We start from the raw sequence: 24902 nt of genomic DNA, 5'->3' as shown, positions 1-24902 counted from the left end.
TCTATTTCCAGGTTTAGTCCTTATTCCCTGTACCATAGTTATGTGATCCCTTAAAATACCCCATTTTACATGAGCGACTTTGAACTGAGTTTCTATCATGTGCATACAAAAGAGTTTAGACTAACACACGACTTCACATAAAACCTGAAACAACCCTATAACCAGTAAAGTTATTTAACTAAAGCCCCCAAATATCTCACACTGATCCCTCATTCCATCTCCCTTGTCTCTTTATGGAAATAATCTGCCTGTGGAAATAGCAAAATTCAAAATCTACTGAGAAAATTCCCTAAGATATTGAAGGCCTCTTCCCTTTGCTTAGGATTTTTTTTCTTGTAAATTAAGTTATCTTAAATTAACATATTTACCTTTATGAGACAGCTTTTTGAGACCTGGGATTTTTCTTGTCCAACTTTATGTTTCCTAGAGTTCTTACAGTAATTAATTCAATGAACATTTATTACTTTTTACATATTAGTCACTCATTTCGTATAAGGCCTTTTACTTTATTACAGGAAGACTATATTAATTAAATAAGAATAAACTATATAAGTGTGCTATGTCAAAAATAAGAATAAGGACAGGGGATAGCAAGGTCAGAAGAAAAATGTCAGTTCTATTCAGATCATAGACTCTTAGACCTAAAGGCAAACAAACAGTTAAGCTTTAAGAGGGAATACTTTTTAGCTTCTAAAAAATGTGTATAATATTTAAATCAGAGTTAATCGACTTTGTATTTTAGTTTAATAACTAGCTCATTTCAGATTCACAAGCGTCCACAAGCCTCAAACTAATTTATACTTTGATTTTTTATTAATCTGACATCTACCAGACAGTGGGATCACTTTTCTCCTTTCTGTTTAAATGGAAATGAAGTAGCTAGGCCTCCTTTTGGAGGAAAAGTCATCCCAGGAGCTTACAGACCACTATTGGACCATTCTCGCTGGTTATGCTTGTGTGGGAGGAGCTATTAAGTAATAGGAACATATGCAAATCATGAAAAAGATTACACATTTTTCTTACATGTAGCTTCTTTCTTCTTCAAGGTATTATTTCTGCTAACAAAAATGGCTAGACAGATAAAAATTGCAATCTATCAATTAGTCACTAAAAGCAGATCCCATGTTATTAAGAATGAAGTGTATAAAAGGAAGAATTTTTTGACAAAGTTGGTTTCTGTGCAGTCTACTGAGTTCAAGGGAAAAAGACTGAAAAAAATTACTACTGCCTAATGATGTTATAATAATAAAATTATATTAAATATTAAAAAATAAAGTGGCATCAATGCTCTTGCAATACCTTTACTGATTTGTTATTTCTCTCTCTCTCTCTCTCTCTCTCTGTGTGTGTGTGTGTGTGTGTGTGTGTGTGTGTGTGTTGAAATTCACTTGTAAAATTGGTATCAAGTGAATCAACAGTATCAATGTACCAACTGGCACTTGTCTTTCTCTGAATTTAGACTACAGATTTTGTATCAATTAATTCCCTTTTCTAGTACAATATTGGAATATTTCATTATAATCACTTTGTTAAAATTACAATTATTTGTAAAAGTAATGCATTCATTGTATCGACAAAACAAGATGTATTTATTTTTAAGTTGAATTTTTAAAACTATCAACTCATTATTCCATTATTAAGATATCTTTATGAATTATATGTTTTATTACATGAAATTTTCATCTTTTATGTTAAAATATTACACATATAGGAGATACTCAGTAAACATAAACTAAAAAATAACTTTTATTTCTAAATATTCAATTTCTAAGTTTCTTTTCTATTACATTTAATATGTTTTAGCACTTTCCCAAATTTTGTCAGTAGAAAACAAGCTTAGCAAAATTTGCACATGATATTTCCCACAGCACTCACGGAATTAAGTACATCTTCTGATGGCTTGGCAACATTTTTCAAAATGATCTCCCACTCACATCTCCAGCTTTTAGACAAATTCATTGTATTTTACTTCTTTGATTCTATGTCTATTTCAGACAGTAGCTATACCCAGACAGTAGTAAGACCTATAACTTAATTGCTTATTTATTTTTCAATATAATTTTAATCATCTCTCTCTTATGTGTGTCTGATCTAGACTCAGAGAAATTACTTCTAAATAATATCTTCTCTTTTCTTCAAAAACATAAGTGACATATGTGATATTTTGGATTTCAGATTTTCATGAAGAAATACTTTTCATTTTTCCCAATAATGAGGACCTAGTTTTCCTTCTGTGTTATAAAGAGTCTCCTGACCATACATGAGTTCTTTCAACAGAAGGCAGAGCCCAAGCCATGGACAGACTGCCATGATTTGAGTGTGGTTTGAATGTGATCCCAGAGTTCCTGTGTAGAAAGCTTGGTCTTCAGTGGGGGAATATAAAGAGACAGTGGGACCTTTAAGGGAGGCTCTTAATCATTGGGCCTATGCCTTCAGAAGAGATTATTATAGTTCTCTTGGGACTCCATCTAGACTCTGGTCTACTGCTTTGGTTTCCTGTTTCATCATGTAATCTCTAACTCATTCACATTCCTATCATAATGCTATCCATACTTGCATGAAGTGATGCAGTCAGGAGCACCAATGCTAGAACTAGTGCAATACTATTTGGATTTCTAGTCTCTAAAACTGGGGGCCAAACAAACCTCTTTTGTTTATAAAGTACCATTCCTCAGGGATTTCATTATAGCAATGAAAAAATGACTAATATGGAGCCCTCTCTTCATGGATGGTGCATGGGGCAACAGGAGTTTTATACACATCCTCTTCAAAAAATTAATTGGTTTTACAATGCTGTTCCCTGTGAGGGTAGGGAATATATTCTAAGAAGTGTTAAGAAAGAGCAAAAGGAATTTCAGAAGACCTGCCAGAGATGCTATTCTCTTGGCATTGGTGTCATGTTTTAAACATTTCTGTTATTTACATTTAGAAAATTAAAACTCAATTTTTGGTAAGAATTTTCACCATAAAACTCCATTTTTTGCTCTTATCGCCACCACCTACCCCCAACTCCTCACTCTTTTGAGCTCTTTTGAAAGAATCTTATTCTAACTTCTTTTTCTTCTCTGAATCAGTGAAGTATCAACTACAAAGACTTGTTACTTTCCAGGTCATAGTCCAAAATGATTTGGACTTTTGAAACTAACTTTATAGCCTCAAATAAATGTCTACATTTTCTTTTAAATTGTTAACAGCCTACTCACTACTCTATGAAATATTATGGTCAATGTGGAAAATACCTTTTATATTCCCCTTCCAATTCTTGGATCGTATCAAGGGGCACAGTTCTTGGAACTGCCCTAAGCATGGTAATAGAGTTACACCACTGACTGAAACACATTATCTTTGCTTTTCTTCCTGTTGAAATTTTTCTCCAACCACTTCCTGTTATTGCCTTCTGGCTCAAAACACTCTCAATTTCAATATGTCTCTTTACTATGAATTATGCATAATGGAATCTGCCCCCATAATAACATTACTTACGAGAATACTCTTGAATCTTCTAATGGTCCCAAAGTATTTTAATACCATAGAACCATTTGGTATCATTTTATCACATGTAGTTCTCCACAAAAAACTGAAATAAAATACTGAAAAGGTAGACTGAATTTAAAAGTAAGGGCCATATCTTTTCATGACTGTGTGCTCACTGACCAGCTCTGTATCTTCCACCTGGCAGTGCAGGCTAAACTAAATTCTTTTTACTGAGCTCTTTTTAAGGAAGGATAATAAAAACCTAAGAACAATGTTCACTTATTAATCTCACAGAGAGATGAAGCTAACAAGTACTGAGAGACCTATGGTGAATTAGATGCTAAGGAAAACAGTCCATTGGGGGTAAGGAATACTGCTGAAACTCTAATTGAATCATTAATTATGGGATAGAAATCAAAGCTAATTATCATAGCTCACAAAGAAAGCCAAAACCACCAAAAAGAGAAATGGAGAATTTTAGATTTCTTGGCATCAAAATGTTTCTAGCATGGGTTGTTAAAACCCATTTCTATTAAGCAAGCTTCTTTGGAGCAAACTCAGTTTCACTTTTCAGCACAGTCAGGGGTGTGGGTGGAGGGGTGGTGGTGGTGCAGGCCACAGTAAAAGCAGAAACTTGGTTACTGTTATGTGTCATTCTCAATCTAATTGAAAAGAGATTAGCACATCTATTCAGTCACTAGAGAACAGATGCAAGTACATAAGGCAAACAGCACCGCAGGAAGGAATATCAAAGAGCTACAGCAACCACTGAATAGAAATGAGATCCTGCTCCACAGGCACTTAGCAAATTAATGCTAAAGGAAATTAAGTATTCTTTAATATATGTTTATTTAAAAGAATGTAAAAAGATTTTTCTTCTAAGGAATCTCTCCAAACAATTTATTATGATGAACATGCTAGTTTCCTATTGCTGCTATGACAAATTACTACAGCTTAAAACAACACAAATGTATAAAAATTGTGAAGATTCACAGTTCTATAGGTCAGAGGTCTAAAATCAGTCTCCATGGGCTAACAGTCATGGTGTCAGCAGGGTTTGACATTTCTTTGCCCTTTTCAGCTCCTAGAGGCCACCTGCATTACCTGTCTTGTATGCTTCCCTCCTTATTCAAAGATCCTTACTCCAATTTTTATTATCTCACTCCATCTCCTTCCTCACTCTGACCTTCCTACCTCCATCTTCTAAGCACCTTTATGATTTATATTATACAAGGTCCACCTGGGTAATTCAGGCTATTCTTCCTTTCTCAAGATCCTTAACTTAATTTCACCTTCTATCTAAGTTGTTCTATACCCAGGTTCAGGAAATTAGGATGTGGGCATCTTTGTGAGAGACAGGGGCATGATGCAGATTTAGTGTTACGGAATTCATCTAAATGTTAGGAAGAATAAGAAAAGAAACATAGCTTCCCAGTGATGACCAAAAATTATTTTTACAAAAACAGTATTATAGTTGGGAATTTTTTTTTCCAAATGTCCCTGGCATTTGTTACAGTTTTGAACTAGTGAATAAGAAGTATAACACCCTAGAGAAATAATATGACTTCGTGTCTAAGATCTAGATATGTTTATCAGGAAGAAAATTCTCTGATTCATAAATGGGCTATGAAGTTACAAACCGTTTCACTTTTACAATAGATCATGGCTTTAGGAAAGAATCAGTTTTGTTTTAAATGCATTTCAGGATCTAAAAACATAAATACAGCCAAGAGCAGGAGCGAAAGCATCGAATCTACAAAGGGCACAGGAAATCAGCCATGGCAACTGGGCAGCAGCTCTCCCATTATTGGAATATGGAGTCAGTGTGAGGCCCTTATAATCTCCACAGAGTGGAGAAATAATACCGGGGTGGTCAATGTGCTTTTAGAAAAAAGAATGCAAGAGAAGAAGTCAATGATTCCAAGAGTTTGATATATCGAGAAAAAAGAAACCAACCAACTGTGGCTAGCACTGGTTTTTTTTTTTTTTTTTTTTTTTGTCATTCTGTAACAGAGGTAAAATCAGAAACTTGTGATTACACGCTGCTGGTGGCATTGTGACTGGAAAAGCTTCTCACTGTGAGAATTACTAAGTGCCTCTTCCCTGAGAATAAATGCGAACCAAGCAACAACCCAACATTTCAGACAGTATCATCTACTTAAGGGAGAAAGCAGGGGAAAAAATAAAAGTCAACTTTGATTAACAATGTGCTTAACACTAAGAAACAAAGACCCAAAATAAGTGGAACTTTTTCTAAAATATATTTTCAAGAATCCATTGGGAAAGTTGGAATGTAAAAATTAGATTACCACAGTGTGTGTGTGTGTGTGTGTGTGTGTGTGTGTGTGTGATTGTCTATAGTCTCAACCAAATAGTGCCAAATTATCATACATTATGAGTGCCATGCATGCCCATTTTTAAGGCTACTGATATTTCATTCTATAGAATTATAGCTCTGTGGAAAACCAAAGCAATTTTTCAGTGCAGTAATCTGTCCTTATCCAGTTTTATGTTCCATGGTTTCAGTTTCACCTGAACAACCATAATCTGAAAATATCAAAAAATTCCAGAAATAAGATTTCACATTCACATAACTTGTATTATATTATTGTAGTTGTTCTATTTTAACATTACTTATTTTTTTAAATTTCTCACTATGACTCACTTATCAATTACACTTTATCATAAGTTGCATGTATAGGACAAAACCATATATCTATAGGGTTTGGTCTATTTGTGGTTTCTATTAGATATCTTGGAACTCACCTTCCAAGGATAAGGGAGAGGGTACCCACCGTATGTGCATATGTATAACCTTGCCTATGATGTCTACTACGTAACCACTGGCAATGACCTTATACGACTAAAACAAAGGAAGGGTTACAGGTAAGAGAGCAGGCTTTGGATTTAATTCTAGGATTGATTTCCAGTTTTGTCACTTATAACTGTCAAAACCCAGATTCCTCATTTCTGAAATATGGTTAAAGCCACATTGTTTTGAGAACCCAGTGCCATGAACATTGTGAAACTCTTACATAGTGATTTGGCAGGTGAAATATTTTTCTTAAAAAATAAAAAAGCAAACTAGCTCTTAACAGCAATAGTAATAACAAATAAATAAGTCAATGGGCTACACGTTACCTTATAACTTTTGAACGAGAATTGTGTTGTCATTCAGTTTTCAAGTAAAAATAAATAAATAAATAAAGCAGGAATGATTTTTAAACTTTAAGTGGAAGATTTTTAAGATTTTATAACAAAATCTTATGACGTAGATTTGTTTTAAAAAACCAGCTCATAATTTTAAATATATTTAAACTTTCCCATTTTTCTTTTATCAGGATCATATTCATATAAGCAGTAAAAATGAACATATGAAAATGTACTTGGTTTTCCTATGCATTGTAAATCTTATTTCCTATATGTGTTATAGGAGACGGTGTCATAAAATTTTATAGCTGGCAGAGTCTCGAATATCACTATTGGAATTTCCTCATTTAGATGAGATATGTAAGGACTGGAAATGCTAAGAATTTCTCTAGTATCCCAGATAATCAATAATTTAGAGTCAGGGTAGCCCCTAACTGCCATTCCAAGAAGGCTGTTCCATACATGTGACAGATACAATTTGACATCTGAAGACTTTATTTATTAATAAATTTTTGTGTACTTTGATGAAAACCTTCAAAGATTTGAATACTTCTTTGAGGAACATCAGCTGGAGTTTTTTTTTGTTGTTGTTGTTGTTGTTGTTGTTGTTTTAATTAGTTACACATGACAGCAGAATGCATTTTGATTCATTGTACACAAATGAAGCACAACTTTTATTTCTCTGGTTGTACATGGTGTAGAGTTGCACCATATGAGTTTATAGCAGTCAAAGTAGCTACTGTTGTGGGGATGTAGCTCAGCAATAGAGCACTTGCCTAGCATATTCAAGGTCCTCTGTTCACTTTCCAATACCACAGGAAAAAAAAAAGAAAAGAAAAAAGTATGTGACAAAGTTGCTATTGTTAGAATTATGTACACTTGGAAATATACCAATTAGCATATTCTTTCCCCCAATGAGCTCATTTAAGAAGACTATGCTAAGAATTTAAATTCATAAACTACAGACCAAAAGTTTACATGTAGTCTGCAACTCAAACTTTGTTTTTATTTTACTGAAGTTTCTGGGTAAACAATCATGTGTAGAAGACAATAAACTTGCTGATACCATAATAAGATTTTGCTCTATTATTTCAAATTCACAAAAATAAAATTAATAATGAAGCTAGCAGAACTACTAGATAGGAAGTAAATATATAATAGTTTTCAAAATTTCCTGACTTTTCACATATTTTTCCAAGTTTTCTACATTATGTTATAAAATTCTGGTAACATGTCCAGCTATGTGGGAGAAGTTAACAGTCTTTTTTTTCCTTGATATTTGATATTTATAATATTCCTAAAACAGAGTTTTGTAAGAGAAATAGTTGCTGAGCCAGCCTTCCTCTAGGTTTCTTTTATGAGAAAGGAGACATTGCAACCATGTTCTATTATCCAATCTTCAAATTGATCTTCCACTTCAAAGGCAAATTCCTAATTTTGTATTCCTTGATAGAAGAGGTATTTATTTTCAGACTCCGAAGACAACTACTAGGATATTTTTCGATCTTTGGGATGTAGGGCCAGGGGTGCTGGAGATCATGGCTTGCCAGGCAAGCGCTCTACCACTGGGTTATATCCCTGCCCTACCCTATAAACACCACTATTTAGATCCATGACAGATTTTCCACTGGGCCCACTTCTGAATTGGAGCAAGGGATAGGAAATAAGTTTTATATATGGAATTTACATCACTTTACAACATATGAACCTAATCCAGAAAGTCTGAGTAAAATAAAGTATTTTTTAAAATTACATGTATTTCTCTATTCCCCCTTTCCAACAAATGTCCACCTTAGGCATTCCTCATTTCTTCCAGAAGTGGAGGTAATAATATGGAAGTCCTCGAATGCACAAGAAGAGTTAGAGCTACAGTCACAGATAACACAGGTGACATGAGCCTCAAGAGTCCCTGGGTGAAAAAAAAAAAAAAAAAAAAAGGTAAGAAAAATTGGCCCAGGAGTATCATGAGAAACCTAGGCAGACTTCTGAAAACGGGATGAAAGAGCAAGCCCCTGAACGGTTTCACTTCCTCAGGGCACCCAGCAAAGCCCAGCCCTGGCCTGTGGCCTGAGCCCTGGCTGCGTTTCCGGGGACCTGGGCCACAGCCGCGGCGGGTGGGCAGCGGGCAGGGGAGGCGCGCGAAGCGAGACCTGAGCTCGCCGAGAGTCGAGAGTCGGGCGTGCGGGCTGCGATCCCCAGATCTCTGACTTCGTCCGCATCAATGCTGCCTGCAGCGTCCGGCCAGGCGGGCGGGAGCCGGGACCCGCCGGCCCCCGGCCTGCAGCCCCCAGGTGGGTGCTCTCGCGTTCGGAGGGGCTGGATGGGGGTGCGTCCGGGATGACTTTGGGTACTTTGCAGAGACTAAGGGGCACCCTTAGACAATAACTGCCCTCGGGCCACTGAGAACGTTCCCCGTTCCTCCCGTTACCCGGCAGCCAGGAGGGGTTCTTGTGTCCTCTGGCTTCTCAGTTGGGGAGTCTGCACCCAGCAGGTGGGAGTGCGCTTCCTGTTCTGCCTGCGGGCAACCACTGGCATCTGCAACTTCTGAGGAGCTAAAACTTTGCAGAGCGTCCTGGACAGTGTCCTGGAGTTTCTAAAATCTCTTTGCAACATGTGCTAAAGCTCCATGCCATGCAGTCTTAAAATTCTATGATCAGCAAAACCTCGCGTTTGTAGCATCGCCCATTACCTACAGTACCTTATAAATTCCAGCCAGGTAAATCGCTGAGATGCCCTGTGACTTGGGTCTCAGGTCTTTGTGCATAGAACTTCTACCACCGCTGTACGGGCTACTAACTGGGTAAAAGACAGTCAATTTGGTTGACTATATAAATGGATTTACATTTTCCAATGGATGTTAAGCAATTGTACTTCTTTCTGAAATATTTTCTAATGCTTTTGCAAAGTGTTCATTGATTATAAAAAGTGCTCAATATGGAAAGACTAAAAAAATTCAGTAGGGTATTAATATTATTGGAGATGTTCATAGTGAGAAATGCAGCCTCTGAATGAAATTCTGTTAATTTGTTGAGCAGGATTAAATTCCTTATCATTTACTCACATTTTTAAGTAATGTAACTTTGGCTTTAACTGCTTCTTCTTTTTGCTACTGTATATTTTAATACATTTGAAAGTTTGCTTTTCAGTTAAAACGGAAAATATATTTGTGGCAATGAAAAATGACACAAAGGGAATTAGAGCCCATGAAACCTGAAAATTTTAATATTTTAAACACTGGATATTGATGTTCTTGAGTACTGTGGTTAACATGAACTTCAGTAGAGCAAGCTTTGCTTAGCCTCTATAAATAAACCGGACACTCTTTTGAACCCTGAGTAGGTTACCTCTTTTGTAATTTCAGTTTAACAATTTGGTCAATTAGAAGATGGCACAATTTGTTCTAAATTGAGCAGTTTTTCTAGAAAAGGGCTTTCAGCTTTTATTTCACCTGATACTCAAGTAACCCTTCTAGACACTTGCTATTTAGAATAGCTTGAGAACTTTTATATTCTACTGATCATTCTTTTCCCCATCTCCTTTGTCCCTTCTCAATTGATATTTATCACTTGTTTCAGTTACTTCCTTATTTGGTTAGGGGGAATGACACTTTTCTTGCAATGAGTAGCCTTTTGACACTAACCAATACCTACCTTATTTAAATGTGCAGTCTTCTAAGACAAGTTCTTAATAATTCCCCCTCCCCTTTTAAGGGAGAGTTCTTCTGTGAGAACTCTTTCTCTCTTCTCAGTGTAGACTTAAGTCTCATGTGGCAACCAGGGGTCAGTTAGTCCACTGACCTCATTTTAGAGAAAATAAAACTGAGACCCAGATAGGATTTTCCCACAAGGAGTAACAACTTAAAACTTTACCTTTTATCTCATCATAAGAGTAGTAATGAAAGTGTAAAGTGGGAAACATGGTTTCATGCCTTTGAAACCATATTTAGAGCAGTAAGTGGCTGACTCCTAGTGACCACATCTGTGTGAACTGCCATCAGAGAGCTCTATCAATTTGTACTGCAAAGATACAATAGGCAATATTAAAACACACTAAAGGTGAGGTACAATGGATGAAAATTCTGATTAGAATGTATTTCCTGGCTTATGTTTAATTAGATACTGTCCACTAAAAAGAGAGATTCTTCCTCTGTTTCATTGCAAAATCAATGATTTTTTAAACATTAATTTTAGCTGCTACCTTTATGAGGCATAGGAGTTAATGTATTATTAGTAAAGTGCAGATTATTCCCTACCCCAATCTTTTTATATTTTTATTGGTATTATTTGATGCCTCAGATAAAAGTAAAATAAATGGTAACATTTTAAAAACAAAAAGCATGGAGTAGAATTAATATATAATCTGTCTTACCATGTATTGGATGTTTATACCTAGCTTTTGAGGAATGTGTTTTGTCTAAGTCTCTCCTCTCCATCTTGAAGTCCTTGAAGATTTGAGGCTTTTTGTTTTTAACCCCAATATTCCAACATAGCCAAGATCATAGACTAGCCCTACTGAGGAAATATTCCACTTACCCTCTGTTGGCTGGCAAAAATGTTCTTTCATTTGGTTAGCCTAGAAGGTTCTGATTAGGTCACTTCTGCTGACATTTTAAAAATAGAGAGAGATTATAGAGTATTTGCACTATAAGATGGAACAATTCAGAAATATAATTGCTAAAAATTTCAGGCTTAAACCTCAGCATATCTGGTGTTAACTTGAGTTAGCAGAGGGAATTTTACTGCATGCGTCTGAGTAGATATGGCAGTGATTTGGCCCCAGCTAATGGTGGGCTCCAGATGTGACCAGCCTGGCCCAAGTCCAGCTTCACTGCTTATCTGCTCTATGATCTTAGGTAAATAACTACATCTGTCACCATCCCTGTTGTTTATTAAAAAGCAAAAATCTGGGTGATCATATATTTGCAAGTTGTTTTAAGGATTAAAAGAGAAAATATAGGTGAAGTCCTTTTCAGGGTGCCATCATAAAAAGTCATTGCTTCACACACATTATTATTTTAATTCTTAAGTCATTGGTCAATAGTGTCATACTACATATTAAAGGTAATGTTCTTACCAAGAAACTTCCTAATATTGGCCGAGACAACTTAATGAATGAAGCAATCAAGCTCCCACATCAAAGCATTGTAGGGGGTGTGACTTCCTGTGTAAAGACACTGTCATATCCTTGGGGGAATGTGTACAGTTCTGAGAAGAGAAGAAAAGCAATCCTCAATGAGAAAAACTAATGATAGAGTGATATGATTAAATATTGGAGGATTTAAGCTTCTTCAATTAAAGAGCATTTTCAGGAAAGAATAAAACAGGAATTTAATAGGACAAAATGAGGTCAGGATCTATTTTCCCATGTCAAAGAGTATTAGTGTAACTCAATTTAGATAATATATAAATATTTGTGAAAAAAATAAGTATTAAAAACAAAAATTATAGGATACTTCATAGTATGATATGAAGAATCTATTTTACCAAGATATTTACCACTGGATTAAAAAAAATATTGCACTCTAAAGTAAGGAGCATTATTCCTGTCAAATAGAAATCACGTTTTTAAAGATTTAATGGCTGTTAAAGCTGGCCTTTGGTGGCACACACCTGTAATTCCAGTGACTTGGCAGGCTGACACAGGAGGCTTGCAAGTTCAAGAACAGACTCAGAAATTTAGCAAGACTATCAGAAATTTAATGAGATCCTGTCTCAGAATAAAAGAATAAAAGGAGCTGGGGATACACTTCAGTGGTAAAGTACCCCTGGGTTCAATTCCAATAATAATAATAATAATAATAATAATAATAATAATAATAATAGTGGCTTTTACCTAATGACTTATGTTACAGTTACTATTTTATTACCTTTTTTCACAATTTATAAAATATCTTACAGTGATTTTGGTGACAAATATGAAATAGGATTAGGAAGGGCAAGCATTTACAGAGGTTATTATTTAGAATTGCTATTATTTGCCTTATAATTCTGTCTCTATTAAATAGTAAGAATGGAATACAAGTTTTACTACAGACATTGAGAGAGCCCAGGTGGTGAAAAATATCAGATATTGTGTGGAATTATTTCCCTCCTGGGTTTGTTTGTCACTTAGAGGAAAATAATGAGGTTTTTAGAAATTTCTTTGTCATTTCCAAGTTTTCTGCACTGGAGTAATTCAGAAAGATAGTTTCCCTTTGTAATCATGATAAGTAATTCTTCAGTGACTTGTAGTCATTTATAAAATTTTCTTTGTATCAATTTTATTAAAATAAGTTATGTTTTATTATGTAGTATGTCATATTTTCCTTTCTTTTAAGCTTCTCTGCCACTTCTCCATGTTAGCAATTTCCATCGCCTCATTTGTATATGTGTTATGTGCTGTAGATTATAAGAACATATCACAAAATAACAAGAACAGTTCCTGGCTTAAAAGTCCTTTTACTTTATTCCTTCTCATTTTCCTCCATGTTTCCCTTCTCCCCTCCTGCTTCTCCTCTTTCTTTTCCTCCTCCTGTTCCTCTTCCTCCTTCTCCACCAACTTCTTTTTCTTTTGATCTAACAGACCCTGAGAACAGAGGTCAAAATCAATATTCCCATTTCTTTTTAGCCATAGATTGTGTCTTTATTCAGAGGAACAAAATAGTGTCAAGGCCACTTGAAATTCTGACCTCCTTTTAATAGTGATTATTTATTGTGTTTTTACTTTATGTGAATGAACATCATGTTACCTTGATAAGGGTGAACATCAGAAGAGTAGTTCCTATTCAGTATAAAAAATTCATTTTTCTGGGGGCTCAGGTTGTGGCTCAGTGATAGAGTGATTGCATAGCATGTGTGAGGCCCTGGGTTCAATCCTCAGCACAATATTAAAATAAAGGTATTGTGTCTAATTACAACCAAAAAAATATATATTAAAAAAAGAAATTCATTTTTCAGTATAATTATATGAAAATATTTAACAATTTGTGTTCTTTCACCTATGAAAGTTTTCAGATTGTTGAAGTTGAAACTTCTAAGTCACCATGGTTTTTTTTTTTTTAGGACACAATGAAGAATCACAAAGGTTTTAATTCTGCAAAATCACAGGAGTGACAACTATAGAATATGTCTTGTTAATGTGTGAAGAATCTCCAAGTTTTATTCATTTTATTTGGACTTAAGTACAGTTTATAATCTTAGCAGATAAATGCATTATTAGGTAACTATGGAAAAAGTGAGGTAAAATTAAGGCAAACATTTACTTTGGTTTTAATTTAATGAGATATTTCCTTAATTATCTCTTACCGTTTTTCAATACATGCTTAGAACTTTCATATTCTGGGCATTTACCTGTAACTTAGAAATTGTACCTTTACCACGTCCTGTCATTCCACATCCATAAAGAATGTTAAATCATTCAGATTCCCAGAAATCGACTTGGAGGCCAAGAATAGATGCTTGATTCAGAGACAACCAGCCCACTGACTGCTTTATGGCCAATGATGTGTAGTTGTTCTTCTGTAGATTCCTTGGCCTCAATTAAGCTCATCTTTCTTTTAAAAGAAGAGGGTAAGGGAATATCAAAGGACACAAGGAAATTTAGTGGTGATAAATATTTATTAGCCTCATTATGGTGATGGCTTCACAGACATACATCTGACAACGCTTAGCAAATTGTATGCTTTCAATATTTGCTAGTGATTATATGTCATTTTTACTGCAATAAAGGTGCATATTTTAAAAAGACGAAGAAGAAAAGGGTAATAAGATTGTTGTTGGTAAAAGATCAACATTTGATCTGACAGCCAGTTGCCTTATATGAAAGGTGGTTATAATTAGAAGCTGTGATGGAAGGATTGAGGAGGTCTGAAAGAAGGAGAGAATAGGGAATTTTTGATGTTCTAATGCCAGACTATGTATGACCCAGATGCACTTGGGTTTTTTTTTTTGTTTTTTTTTTTTTTTTTTTTTTTTTTTTGCCATGAAACTACCTTCAATTGTAGGAAGGGGTGGGAGGAGTATTAGAGCTAGAATACCTTTATTTATCAAAAACGGACAATTCTCTTCCCACTGGTGTCTTCCTTTTTAGAAAGTTGTTGTCTTTGATAAAATGATGTCCTCCATGTATCTTCCACTAAAAATTAAGCAATCTGAGAATTAAGTTTTTTTCCTTTAGTGCACTAAGGATACAGTGTAAGTCAGTCCAGTGATCCTCCAGGTAAGAATATTTGGAGTTTCCTGGCTTTATTACTGGAGTTTGAAGAAAGTCCATACAGTTATTTTTAAGCCTTGAAACTTAAGTGCCTAGAGTTGACAAGGTATACATCCACGTAAAGGTTAATATTGTGAGTCATCAGATGCTTAGAGTTCTGAATTGTGCAGTTATAAAGTTATAACAATAGTATAACATTTTCCATTTTTAACAGGATGGTTTTGTTTGTTTGAAAAATGTATTATGTCCTGATGGGAAATTTTTAAAGTCTGTTTAAATTTCAGTATATGGAGTGAATGAATGGTTGGGACATTTATCATAGCAAAAGAGGAAGAGGAGATATAAATGTAACATAATTTTCTAGAAATTATCTCATTCCTCTTGGCATATGAAGAAAAATGGCATCACTGACAGGCCCATTATGAAGACTTTACATACAATGCCAGTGGGTTAATATCAGTCTGAAGTGATTTAAGTATTTTACTTCAGAGATTTAGTCCTTTACCAGCAATTTTTTTTTCTGTAATAGAGAGTATAGTATCCTTATTAAGTAATAATATTTTAATAAAGGGATTTGTGATCACCTTATAAAACAAATCAGAATTCAGTTTGATTTTTGCTAAACTGTAGAGATATAAATAAATAAGTTCAGGTATGACCAATGAAGGGGGTAAAGAAATGAGGCTCCGAGTGACAAAACCAACGTTATAATATGACAAATTTAAACTCACAGTGTTACAACGATGAGGGGAAGATTTGCAGAAAAAAGCTAAATTGCATAGACATGTGTTGAAAGTTTCCTCTGTATAATGGGTAGATCTTGAGTTTTAAGCAGAGGGAGGCCTTGATTAGCTTTTTGTTCTTAGAAGAGCACATCAGCTACTATTGTCATAATGAAGAGTGCTGCAATGGAAGATGGCAATCAATTAGAAGTTTACTGACCAAAGAGAGCAAGAAGTGGATGACTTATTAAAACCTATTGCCTACATAACTTTTGTGACACAGTAGATCTGAGACCTGGGGAGGAAAGAGATGGGAAGAGGAACTATTATGCTTATGGCACAGAAAAGCAGAAGGATGGTGCAGTTGTCATTCATTCCAGTGGAAAGGATTGACAGATCAGGAAGGAACTGGGAGGTCATGAAAAAAGATCAAGATTTCAATTTCAGAAGTTACATTTGAGGAGCCTGAGAAGTATTTCGGTTGAGATGTCAAGTAAGGGGTTTGATGTTAGGGCTTGGGCTATCAGAAAGGCAATTTAGGCTATAGATACAACATTGGGGGAAATATAGCATTTGAAACTGCAACTGAATAATTCAGAGAAAATTTACAGTAGAAAGAAAAGATGACTCAGGATAGAGACGTGCAGAAAATAAAGTTTAATTTTTTTATTTTTATTTATTTATTGTATGAGGTTCTTAACCTCTGAGCCAGGTCCCCAGACCTCTTTTTTTTCCTCCTTTAGTATCAGGGATTGAACTCAGGGGCACTGGACCACTGAGTCACATCCCCAGCTCTATTTTGTATTTTACTTAGAGACAGGGTCTCACTGAGTTGCTTAGTGCCTTATGGTTGCCGAGGCTGGCTTTGAACTCATGATTCTCCTGACTCAGCCTTCCAAATAGCTGGGATTACAGGTGTGTGCCACTGCGCCTGGCCCCAGACCTTTTTATATTTTATTTAGAGACAGGGTCTAGCAAAGTTGCTTAGGGTCTGGCTAAATTGCTGAGGCTGGCTTTGAACTCCAGATTCCTCTGCCTCAGCCTCTCCAGCTACTGGGATAACAGTCATGTACCACTGTGCCTGGGGAGTAAGCATTTAAGTGTTAGTTTCACGGTATGACTAATACAGGTTAAAATGAAGGAAAACACCAGTATGAGAGCAAGAATTCAGAAATAGATGTTTCAGGAAGGTAAACGTTGTAAACTGGGCAGAAGAAGGTCAAGCAAATTGAGGATTGAAGTTTTGTCAGTAGATTTGGCATCCTGAAATTTGGAGATGACCTTAGGGAGAGAAGTAAGTAGCTCTGCAGAGGGGATTAGCCAGATGAGAATAAAGCAAAGAGTCAAGATAGAGGAGGATGTGTACACGCTGTAGACACATTTGGTCACGTAGCTGTCACAAGAGCAGATGGAGGAAAACTGGCTTTGACAAATTTTTTTCATTTTTATTTTCAACATCAGTAGTACTACTGTAATTTAATTGTACTCAAAAGCTTATGAGATCATAGCAAAGGGGATTTTTTTCCCCTTATGAAAACTTTCAGAGAAGACTTCCATAAACTCCATTAAGAATCCATTTTATGTGTGTTTTTTTCTGGTGTGTTTACATATTTCTATTGCATTTTTCTCTCTCCTTTTCTATTTTTTCTTCTATGTTCCTGGAACTCTTCTTCTTCCTTTTCTCTTCTCTTCTCTTCTTTCTCTTCTCTTCTCCTCTCCTCTCCTCTCCTCTCCTCTCCTCTCCTCTCCTCTCCTCTCCTCTCCTCTCCTCTCCTCTCCTCTCCTCTCCTCTCCTCTCCTCTCCTCTCTCTCTCTCTCTCTCTCTCTCTCTCTCTCTCTCTCTCTCTCTCTCTCTCTCTCTTTTAAACAGGGGGAGAGGTATGGATCTTAATGAAAACTAAATAACTGATATTTCTTTTGTGAAAATATTGAATTGTCACCGTGTAAAAATATTACTTAGCTTTACATGCTATAGATCCTCCCTTCTTTTTTATCAAGTTGGAATCCGTGTATCTTTATAATCCCACCCCTACATATACTTTGACTCCCTGATCTATCTCTTTTTCCATCATAATCACTTAATTATATCCAATCATGCTCACCATGCCTGTAATCCCAGCGGCTTGGGAGGCAAAGAAAGGAGGATCTCCAATTCAAAGCCATCCTCAGCTATAGGGAGGCACTAAACAACTCAGTGAGACCCTGTCTCTAAGTAAAATACAAAATAGGGCTGGGGATGTGGCTCAGTGGTCGAGTGCCCCTGAGTTCAATCCCTGGTAGCCTCTCCCACCAAAAAAACAAAAACAACAACAACAACAACAACAAAAAACTCCAACCATAAATAAATCTATACAACTGTCTGAATACAAGAGACTGAGTATTGCCAAATAAAACTACATTCAAGTAGGTTACATTACAAATTTAGGCAATTGTTATTACATATTAATTGTTTAAATAAAAATTTAACAATAAAGGATTGTGAGCTCAAATCATATTCCATATTAAGGATGTAGAAAGCAGACTTTTCCTATGATTATACATGTTTTCTATCTGCTGATGGGCAAAACCTCTAAAAAAAAAATAGAATGAAAAATCTCCCAATAATATATACAGCATGTTGAAATGTTATCGTATTAACTTTGTTGGATTATAATACATAAGCATAATTAAATTGATTTTAAATACGTTAGTGTTGCAGTATGGTTGCTAGAAATGTAAAATTACATATTTTGTTTGCATTTATTATTTGAATTATATTTCTGTTAGATAGCACAGCCCTCAACTTTCAGAAAAATATTCTAGTGAAATAGATTAGAAATTTTCTCCTCTCTAATGATGCATTATTGAATATATATTATCAGATTATTCTCATAAAAATGCTAGCAAAATTAACAATTACTCCAGCAGTTTAGAAAAAACTACTGGTCCATTCATAATTCCAATCAGGGTTGGCCAAAGGGGGATAGAAAATATAGTGGAATGAGATGGACATCATTACCCTAGGTACATGTATGATTGCACAAATGGTGTGACTCTACTATGTGTACAACCAGAGAAACAAAAAATTATGCTCCATGTGTGTTCAATGAATTGAAGAGTATTCTCCTATCACATATAACCGATTAGATTAAATAAATGAATAAATTAAAAAATCCCAATCAGGTATTTTCAAATGATGTTTCACTATTATTTTAATTAGCATTTTCCTCATGAAACTGAGTATTGTTATGTTTTTTTTGTTATTTGGTTTGATCTTTTGTGTATTATATATTCATATCATTTAATCATATTTAAATTATGATTTTGTCTTAAACATTTGTAAGATAACATGTTGAATAATTACATTATCTTATGTACTATAAATATTTTTCTTAATTTATCATAAATGACTTTGATTATCATATTTCTTGCTATTGAACATTTTTAAACACTCATTGTGTTAAATATGCTTATTCTTTTTTTCATAGTTTCTATTTCTTGTCTTTACTAAAGGAGTTTGTAACCCCTGTGTCACACATGTAGTTTTCTACATTTTTTCCTTGAGATTTTAATTTTTATAGTTGAATAGCTAATGTGCCTAGAATTTCTTATGTACATAGCATGAAACAGGAATCCAACTTAATTTTTTTTTTTAAATAAAGGAAGTTAGTTAAAAAATCAGCATTTATTAAGTGAACCACACTCTTCCCAATGATTTAAAATACTACCTTTGATATGCAGGAATGTTTAATATATCCTGGATTTTCTATTCTTTTGATGTTCTACTAGTGTATTTGCTTATTCCTAAGCCAGTATCTGCTAAGGGAAGTTCTTTCAAGCAATCTTTCATAATTGTCTTGGCTACCATTTATTCCTCTATTCTTCCACTTATGTACAAAAGATTATTTTATCTAATCCCTCCAATGAAACAATTGAGATGTATAACGCATGTTTTAGAGACATTTAATAGAAAGCAGTGATTGATTTTAAGCAGAAATAAATTTAATATAGGGAATTAGGTTTTTATATGGTTGATGTAAAGGATTTGGGAACAATCTCTTTGCTGGGCTACCAGGAACTATTTTGCTAACTAACCCACTAGGGGATCTAATTAAATCACCAACAGGAAGCAAGGGAAACAACAGTTGACGTTGACACCAGGAACATAGTGGTGTCAAGTCCCCAGGAATGTCTGGCTCCTCAGCCACTCCTATTGTACCAAAAAAAAAAAAAAAAAAAAAAAAAAAGAAGAAGAAGAAAGAAAGGAAAGAAATAAGATGTATTTTATTTCATTGCATATGGTTATTTTAATTTGGGGAGAATTAATTTTGATATGCCAGTAAATCTTATATTGAATTAATTTGGGCAGAAAATTATGTCTATAAAAGGTGATAAGTCTCAGAAGAAATAATATAGTAACTTGGTTTATTTAAATCAAATGAGAGTTGGTGACTTTCCACTTACTCATGTTGCAATCACACGAAGGTTGAACTTTTCCAATGTGGTTCTGTGAACAAATGTAACAAGATATTGCTTTCTATATTTAAAATGTCTTTTTAATGTTATAGTTTATCCAAAAATTCATCCCATTTTATCATTCACTGGAAATTTTCTCTGTTTTGAAACCATGAGAGGGAAAATACCTAATTTTTATTAGTTAATATAAATTGTATAAGGCACTAAAAAAATCTGGTGCCTTTTTTTGAGGAATCTTAAAAACGTATCTTTGGATAGGTATATAGAACTGCAGTGTCAATTATGTCAAGATTATCCTTTGTATTCCAGACTAGTCAAATTAATCTCCTAGTTTCCCCCTGCCTTACTATGTTTTTTTTTAAGATAACTAACTTAATTTTAAAAGGTATCTAAAGCCCCAACTTGTATTCACATTTGTGGGCTGGTTATACTGATATCTAGATTCTTATATGGGATCTGTGACTTGTATGACTTTGAGAAAATTACTTACCTATTCTAAAATTTGACTTCTTTATATCTGAAATGGTTACCACATCCTTTATAGGTCCATTGTTGATACAATGTAATTATGTATGTAAATTGTCTGGAGAACACATAGCAGGTACTTAGAAACAGTAAATATTACTACCTTAACCATGAGGTGATATTCAACTGTCCTGTTTATTAGAAGGACTGTGTTTACATAGCTCATTATTTGCACTTCTGTGTCATGTATATATAAATATTTGGACTGAGATCTTCACATAAATATTCTTTCATATTCTCCTGATTAATTTTCTCATCACTATGTGGAACACCATAATTTTTCAAACATATGTATCTTGGCTACAAATTGAACCTATGATCTGCTATAAAAACAAATTATAAGGTATTATATGTGAAATTATGAGTTGTCTTCAGGGAAAATAGTTAATGTTTAAAGAAAGTTTCTCATTTTGATAATATAATTCGGTTTAAAAATAATTTTTAAATAAGACTGTGGATTTTTTCCATTTCTTTATTTTTGAAGGCAATACAATCTATAGCTGTATCATATTTTCCCCCTATAACAAAACAAATGACATCACATACAAAGGGATTGGACACTAGTAGAGTTGAGTCAGAGTCTCTTAGTGAGCTTTGTGACAAAGGCATTTCTAATATCATCATACAGGTTAAAGTAATATTTGATAAAGTTGAACAAGTAAAGCTCTGCTGATATATTCAAAACTGTTTAAATGATGCCTGAATTTATACTAGGGTATAAATCTATAGGGCATAAAATACCCCACCTAGAACTTTGAAGGCCAACAGAATAGTATGGTTCCCTCCAGGAACTTTCTAGTTTTAAGTAACATGTTCAATTAGGAAGAATTCTAATTATGAAAAGAAAAAAGAGACAGCTTTTCTGTGTCTTTTATGAGGACCAGTCTACAGAGAAGTTACCAATTAAAATATATTGTTTTTCTACTTTTCCTTGGAGAATATAGAAGTCATTAAAATGTTTGTTGTGTTTATTTGTAGTATTTTATTACCTTATGATCCTCAGAATCTAATCTGGTGCATAAAATAGATGCCAGTAAATGGTTGAAATTGAAGAATATCATCCTGAGAGAAATAAGCCAATTCCACAAAACCAAAGGCTGAGTGTTTTCTCTAATATCCAGATGATAATTCACAATTATCGGTGGGATGGGGCACTAGGGAAGAATAGTGTTACCTTAGATTAGGTAGGGGTAGGAGATGGGAGGGAAAGAGAGGGGATGTGCTGATAGGAAATATAGTAAAATGAACACACATTATTATTGTATGTATATATGTGACTACATGACCAATATGATTCTACAACATATATACTCAGAAAAATGAGAAATTATATCCCATCTATATATGATATATCAAAGTACATAAATGCATTCTACTGTAATGTACAACTAATTAAAACAAACAAAAAAATAGATGCATACCTTAGTAGTTGTAGTACTTTTGATAACTTTGTTACCAGATCTCTCTATACCTTGTGTGTTTTCATCAGCAAAAAGATCCAGTAAAATGTGCAACAGATTTGGGGCTTTGTAATTGCTGTTGCCAGGTGAGTAGGTGAGTCTCCATGTGAGACAAGACAAAGGGAGACCCTGCTTTTCTTACCTTATGGTCAATACTCAAAGAACTTGAACTTGTGCTTCTGGGAGGGCTTTATTTCTTTAGTACTCTGTTCTCCAAACTGTATTATGTGGCATACGTGTTCCTTAGAAAAAGTTTTCTGTGGTGTAATAAGTTTTTGAATAGGCATATTAGGATATTCAGGTGATCTAAGAAATTCTGCAACTAACCATGCATCAGCAATTTCCTCTAACACATTGTTTCACAGCACACTTAATCACGGATGCATTGTTACTTCAACACTGGCAGAGAAATAATTCTTTTTCACTGAATGGTCATCCCTATTAAATGATAGACGGTTCTTTGGAGGATGGTTCTTTTAGTCAAAGATTGGTAGCACCCCTTTTAGCTGTGCTTTCCTTAGTGCTGTGCATAAAATAATATAAATAAATAAAGTGCTGGTCTGTTCTTGATGGCCCTGTTTTGATTGGGTGAGACAGAAGGAAGTAAGAATAGAAACTGGAGGGGTGATAGAGTATGGAAAATGTCATTGTTAGGCTGAATAGGCTGCATGCCCTAGTCTCTAGTTCATTTCTGATTGTTTCCAACTATTTAGGTAGGATGACTGTGGGGTGGCCTAAAGAAGACATGAGGAAAATCCCAAGGTCACTACCTATTAAAGAAATAACATGTGTGAAATGCAACTAGTAAAGCGTGTGTGTAATGAATTCTAAGTATAAGAATATTTGGGGTGTGTATGTTTATGTGGTTGATATTTAAGTAGCATATGCATCTGAACCGATCAAATGATTTTGTAGGAGTTTTTCTATTAGACTATGTGAACCTGCTAGTATGTCAACAATCACATAAGTTATGTGACATTTCATTGATTAATTATTGATATTTTATTCTTTAGAACATTCCAAAATTTAGGATAATTTGACTAGAGTGACTGTTAGAAATGTTTGTCAGTAAAACACATTCATGAAACATATGGACTGTTAAGAGTCTGTTAAGACTGTTAAGCAAATTTTCGTTGGAATATTTTTCTACTGAAAACAATAACAAATATATAAATGCAAGTAACTTAGACAGTAAGTTTTACATTTTGTAGGGTGAATAGCTTAACATGTAGAAACAACCTTAATATGACAATGTCTCTTATTATGCAAATAGATTGGATGCTCTTTAAAGGAAGGGGTAAACCCTGACATCAATTCAATAGAGAAAAGTACATTGATAGATACTGGCTGATGAGCTACCACAGAGTGACATTAGGGTAGCTAATCATGTTTATGAAACTGGATAGTTATAGCCATTTCTGAATGTCTCACTTCTGGAGTAGGCTGAATGCTGCGTTTCTGGACATACTTAAAGTCCTTATGTCTACTTTTGGATTAAAACCCTAGTTTTGCTAGTCTTTTTAAATGTGTTTGGATGGCAGAAAAGCTCATTTTGATTATGAAAAAAAAAAAACCTTAAGAACTCATGGAGTCTTTTCCACAAAGATAAGTTAAAAGCATTTATTGATATTAACTTTTAATCAGATAACAAAGAAGTCTGTTGTTTTTACTAGATTATCTACAAACTTTTAATATAACTTAGAATGTGTACCAAGTTGGGACATCTTCCAGGGTAAATAAAGATGAAAAGGATGATTAGAGTCTAAAAGCAAATTAAACTAAAAATCTCTATGTGTATCTAAAAGATTAATATATTTTAGTTTTTTCTATGATAAAACATGAAATAATTGAAATATGTAATGACAAAAAGCATAAGTAATATTGGTTTTTTGGTTTTGGTTTTAATTTTTCTATGCTTACATTCCATAGTTTTGCTTATTCACTTTGTAGCTTTAATATATTTGATATTTATGTATTTTCTACATAATTTGTGTGGCTTTTTGGTAAAGTGTCATTCAAAAATGCAAAATTCATAATGATTCATTCAATTGAAGAATAGGTCATCTTCTGTATGAAAGTATGACAAAAGAAAGTCTGAATATGTTTTAATAGTATGGAAATAAATTTTTGTGACTCTCGATTCAAAATCAGTTAAACAGAAAATCAAATTTTGACTCTGTCACCAACTGACCTTAACATTCTTCAAGCTGGGCAACCCTGCCGATGCCTAGCAGGCATTGTGTACACCGAGGATCACATTCATTACTTGTGAGCATACTTGATTCATGTTAGTGATTCAGTTAATATTTCTTATCTTAAAAGAAGATCACTGTTGAAATGATAATAAATTTTCACTAGACATTCGCATTGAGGATATTCTTGAGAAAGGGTGGACTAAAGCCCCTATAATCCTATTCAAGGGTACTCATGCTGCATTCATTTATTCTTCAAATATTTATTCTTCTCCTGTGCTGGGTTCAAGGATACACAAAATGTGGGTGTAGCCTTCATGTACCTTATTTAAGTGAACTAGGAATGGGACAAGCTTAGCAATCCTATTTTATTTTATCTTCCCCTTAACCTCAGATGACTCAAAAACCCTAAACTCGCAGAGGTGTGAATAGTGGAATCATAAGAAATAATTAGCAGGGGAAGGCAACAGCTGAGTGTCTAACTGGGGGAGAGTCCTGATGCATAACCTCTCTTCCAGAAAGTCACCACTCATTTTCAGAAAGCACTATAAATAGAGTCCCCTGAGAAGTGCTTTGGAAGTTTCGGTCATTCTCATAAGACCTTTCCTGATTTTTTTTTTTTTTACTCTTTTGCCTATTCTCTTGTTTAAAAAAAATTTTTTGGCTGATTTTTTTTTTACCTTAAATGTATTTTAAAGAAATATTTTGTGGGCTGGGGATGTGGCTCAAGCGGT

The 24902-nt window shown here is 34.5% G+C and overlaps 1 protein-coding gene across 1 annotated transcript in view; it reads left to right on the top strand.

Annotated features, from left to right (window-relative positions):
- The first annotated feature begins 8784 nt into the window (after positions 1-8784).
- Positions 8785-24902, top strand: part of BANK1 (B cell scaffold protein with ankyrin repeats 1) — a 299134-nt gene continuing 283016 nt past the window's right edge. Inside the window, exon 1 of the mRNA XM_081304567.1 lies at positions 8785-8915. Within this exon, the coding sequence (XP_081160693.1) occupies positions 8846-8915 (70 nt within the window). The 5' untranslated portion in view covers positions 8785-8845. The remainder of the gene's footprint in view (positions 8916-24902) is intronic.

This window comes from Spermophilus citellus (genome assembly GCF_964194105.1).
Source record: "Spermophilus citellus genome assembly, chromosome: 8".
Lineage (NCBI taxonomy): Eukaryota > Metazoa > Chordata > Mammalia > Rodentia > Sciuridae > Spermophilus > Spermophilus citellus.
The sequence above is the reverse complement of the archived record's forward strand: the minus strand, read 5'-3'. Positions and strand labels throughout refer to the sequence as shown.